Here is a 4,274-nt window from a genome sequence, read left to right on the forward strand (position 1 = left end):
TTGTTCCTTGCTGAAGAAATGATAGTGAAGGTGGTTGATGAAGTCAGTCCCTGTTGTGTACACAAAACATGCACACAGTCAGACAGGCAGACTCAAATGAGTGCATTTCTATCACTGCTCGGACAGTAACTGCTACAATCCCCACCCACTTCCTCACCGTCATGCATGCCCTGCCTCAATCTAATCCCACAATATCAACAACTGTTAATCATATATAAGACAATCAAAGAGTCAAAACATCAAAATTGTCCTTAATATGCCTTTGAAACAAAGTCAAAAGCATCAAATGTTCATACATATGAATGTTTTAGGTCATGGACCAGTGACAATTCGGTATGTTGAGTCATTGCTTCTGGAGGCTGCACACACAGACAGTTGTCCTCCATTGGGGGAGGCACCTCTGGATGTATCCTCCCAGCTGCACTGTTTCCACTCCACTGTTGTCTCTGGTCTCCCTCCTGATATCTGAGCGGTGGACTAAAATGTAAGTGCCTATTACTGAAACACTGATTAAACCAGCAAGCGTTGGTGATGTAATTCGGATTTGTCTCGTTAACTTGCAGAATGTTTGACCAACTACTTGTAAATTGCGGCGTTTCAATATCACATTTAAAAACTTCATCACGTATCCCTCATTCGCAAATGCATCGAGCTCAATGTGACGTTTACGCCACCAGTCTTCCCACCAACCACGCAACCCTGCGTCGTGCTTCTATTTTTAATCTAAAAGGCTATTTTCGAACAGGCGCGCACCAACGTGGTTTATACTGTGACATAAAAGATAGTCGGCAATAAGTTGGCACACCGAAAGCTTTCAGTCACTTCGATGTCCTTTTCCTAAGCTGCCCGCCGTGCAAGTGCGCAATTGCGCAGCGGAGAGTCTGAGCTGAGACCAGCGGCATGAACAAGGGGGAAACTACCGCATCGTCTCAAGAGTACAAAGACTTCCGATGTGAGTCCACAACATAAGATCAAGGTTTTAGGAATTCCCTTTTTGCATTAATCTTCGACACGTCTGGAGCCTCAAGACACTTGGAGCGGGTTCGCTGTTTTTTTTTTGTTGTTGTATTTTTTTGGAGTGACTGTTACTCGCGATGACCGTGTGCGTCAGGACTGTGGATGTACTCCTTAAAAGTCTGGATATATGAGCGGAAGCACCATGGACGCAGCGGACATAGTCACTTCTGTGCTGGTTTTGGGGATTATTGTCGTGTCGCTGCTGTCCAACGTCGTGGTGCTGATCTGCTTTCTGTACAACCCGGAGATCCGCAAGCAGGTACCCGGTCTGTTTATCCTCAACTTGACGTTTTGCAACCTGTTGCTGAGTGTGTCAAACATGCCACTAACTTTAATCGGCCTGATCACCACCACGGGCCATCCCGGAGGCGGCAGCATCGTGTGCCAGATTGTGGGTTTCCTCGACACTTTTCTCACCACGAACTCCATGCTGAGCATGGCAGCTCTCAGCATCGACAGATGGGTGGCCGTGGTGTTTCCCCTGAGTTACCACTCAGGAATACGACACCGAGACGCCGTGATGGCGCTGGTATACACGTGGATACACTCGCTGTGCTTCTCCACGGTGGCCACCTGCCGCTCCTGGGTTGGCTACAACCACCTTTACGCATCGTGCACGCTGTGCAGCGTCAGGGCAAAGGGAGCCGGCACGCAGTTCATCGTTTTCACCCTGGCCTTGCACTCTCTCACCTTCCTCCTCACGCTGATCGTGTTGTGTCTGACATATCTGAAAGTGTTAAAAGTTGCAAGGTTTCACTGTAAACGCATCGACGTGATCACTATGCAGACTCTGGTGCTGCTTGTGGACATTCACCCCAGGTAAACAAGAATCTGTGACCCGTTAGTCCTCTGAGTCATTTCTCTCTTCTTGAAATGTCTGTATGTGTTTGCTTTGGTCTAATGTGTTGCATTCAATGGATACCATTTATATTACGCTCAAGCCTAAAACACTAAGTATATTAGTAAACAAATATAGATGAGGAATAAGAAGCACTTTCTTTTTTGCATCACTGTTATGAAGTTGGTGAGATATATTATGCATTCAAGTCATGGACTTCAAATTTGACCATCGCCCTCTATTGCCAAGTTTCCTGTATGTAACTGTCAGTGTTAACAGTGCCCAGTCGTCACCGCATTCCTCGAAATCCATCCCACATGTTTTCCCTGTGGCTCGCCCCATTACTGTATGTCCGCACATCTCTGATCAAGCCTCCTGGGCAGATAATGGTACCTGTGTGCTTTGACAGTGTTCGCCAGAAATGCTTGGATGAGCAGAAGCGGAGGAGGCAGAGGGCCACCAAGAAGATCAGTACATTCATCGGCACATTTGTAGTGTGCTTCACGCCTTATGTCATTACAAGGTGAGCAGAGATTTTTGATAGTGTGTGTGTGTGTGTGTGTGTGTGTGTGTGTGTGTGTGTGTGTGTGTGTGTGTGTGTGTGTGTGTGTGTGTGTGTGTGTGTGTGTGTGTGTGTGTGTGTGTGTGTGTGTGTGTGTGTGTGTGTGTGTGTGTGTGTGTGTGTGTGTGTGTGTTAATTGCTTCCTTCTGTTTTGACTCACAGCCTCAAGCAGAAATACCATTAAACTACAACTGAACCCTACATATCTTTTTTTTTCATTGCTGTATCTGTGTGGTTATAATTAGCTTCAAATCTGAATACAGACAGTAACAAACATTTTCAGCTCAGCCTTGTTATTTAGTTATGTTTTAAATGTTTAGTGGCTTTTATTTCCACCATGGAATCACAGGTAATTATAGGACCGTGTCCTGGTGGGTTTATACTTTGGCCTTTATTTGAAAGGACACAAAATGTAAGCTGAGGAATTGTTTGTCATGATAAAAAGAAATTCAGTAGCAAAGATCTTATGAGTTCACATTCCCGAGCAGAGTGATGGCATTTCAGTGAAGTGAAGTGACATTTTTACGGTACTAAAGGGGGTGACTTCCAGCTTGAGATCTCTTCCACTCCAGTTACACTGTCCTAAGAAATATCTCAGCAACTGCCCGTTGCCTGTGGACTGAGTGTGATTTCCTTCTCCCTTTTTTTCTTTCTTTTTCTGCTTTATTTGAGGTAGAATCGTAGAGCTCTTCACTGCGGGGCCTATAAGCCCTCACTGGGGGGTGCTGTCCAAATGTCTGGCCTACAGCAAGGCGGCGAGTGACCCATTTGTCTACTCGCTGCTGCGCCACCAGTACAGGAAGACCTGCAGCCTCCTGGCGAACAAAGTCCTCAAGAGGAGTCCACTCAACTCCTCTTCTCTCTGGACTGACAACAACGTGGCGAGGGGCAACAACAACGCCAACGACGTCCAGCCGCCGAACGACGTCCGGCCGTCAAACGACAAGCCGCTTGAACCGTGAAGGCTTCCGCTTTCAGAGACAGTTTCTGAAGTTCCCGGTGTGGATGCTTTTGCTCTGAGGGTGAGCGCTTCTGAAAAAGAAGAGCGATAGAAAAGGGACCCCTCTGTGATGGTGTGAAATCAGAGTGAATGAGATGCTTCACCCAGCCTCTCGCTGACGGACAAGCCTGTTATTATTTTGTCACCAGGCCCAACAATGTGGTAATCAGGCTCTCCACACTTGACCTTGCCAGCCTTGCCGACACTTTCTCTCAGGTGCTCTTGTCAAGGTCGTCATTTATCGAAGAATATCATAAAGAAGCGTTTGATCACGAAGGGCAAAAAGGCAGACGAGAGCTCAGTTTTTTTTTCCTTTGCAAAACTAACAATGCAGATGTACATTTGTTTATGGAGCCACTTTGAGCAGCTGTTATGGAACAATGACAAACATTTACAGCAGCAGGACTGTCAAATTAAACTAAAGTGACCATGATGTTGGTGACAAAGGAACAGTGCTGTTTGTTTTTGTTATAATGGCTCCCTCGCTGATTATCAGTAGAGAAATGAGTAACCTCATACTTGGAAAATTACTGTAGACCAGTCAGTTTTGTAAGCTCTGTGTGTAGAAGTTGTGAAAGCATTCAGTACCTTCAGTGTAAAAACGGCCTTTTTTCTGCAAAGCGTCACAGTTTCTAATGAGATCGTTTTGTAGCATTCGGGTAAACTTGTGTCATCTTGTCTGTGTAACATGGAAAGTAATATAGTGACTATGGTGACTACTTTGTTAAATGTGCGATTGAAGGCACAAACTGCAGTGTATATGAAGGTACAACAGGATATACAAACATTTTGGGGTTTTCATTATTTCCTTTGTAATTCTGTCAAATTCATGGTGAAAATTCATAAAAATTTATTTA

The 4,274-nt window shown here is 45.3% G+C and overlaps 1 protein-coding gene across 1 annotated transcript; it reads left to right on the forward strand.

The window, feature by feature from the left end:
- Window positions 1-1,159: 1,159 nt before the first annotated feature.
- On the forward strand, window positions 1,160-3,379 carry LOC308120406 (G-protein coupled receptor 26-like; the record flags this gene model as incomplete). Its single annotated transcript, XM_080481011.1, has 3 exons — window positions 1,160-1,836; window positions 2,265-2,378; window positions 3,094-3,379. 3 exons carry the CDS (start codon window positions 1,160-1,162, stop codon window positions 3,377-3,379), a joined length of 1,077 nt encoding a protein of 358 aa, XP_080337137.1.
- Between the last annotated feature and the right edge of the window lie 895 nt (window positions 3,380-4,274).

This window comes from Lipophrys pholis, assembly GCF_963383615.2.
Source record: "Lipophrys pholis genome assembly, chromosome: 15".
Classification (NCBI taxonomy): domain Eukaryota; kingdom Metazoa; phylum Chordata; class Actinopteri; order Blenniiformes; family Blenniidae; genus Lipophrys; species Lipophrys pholis.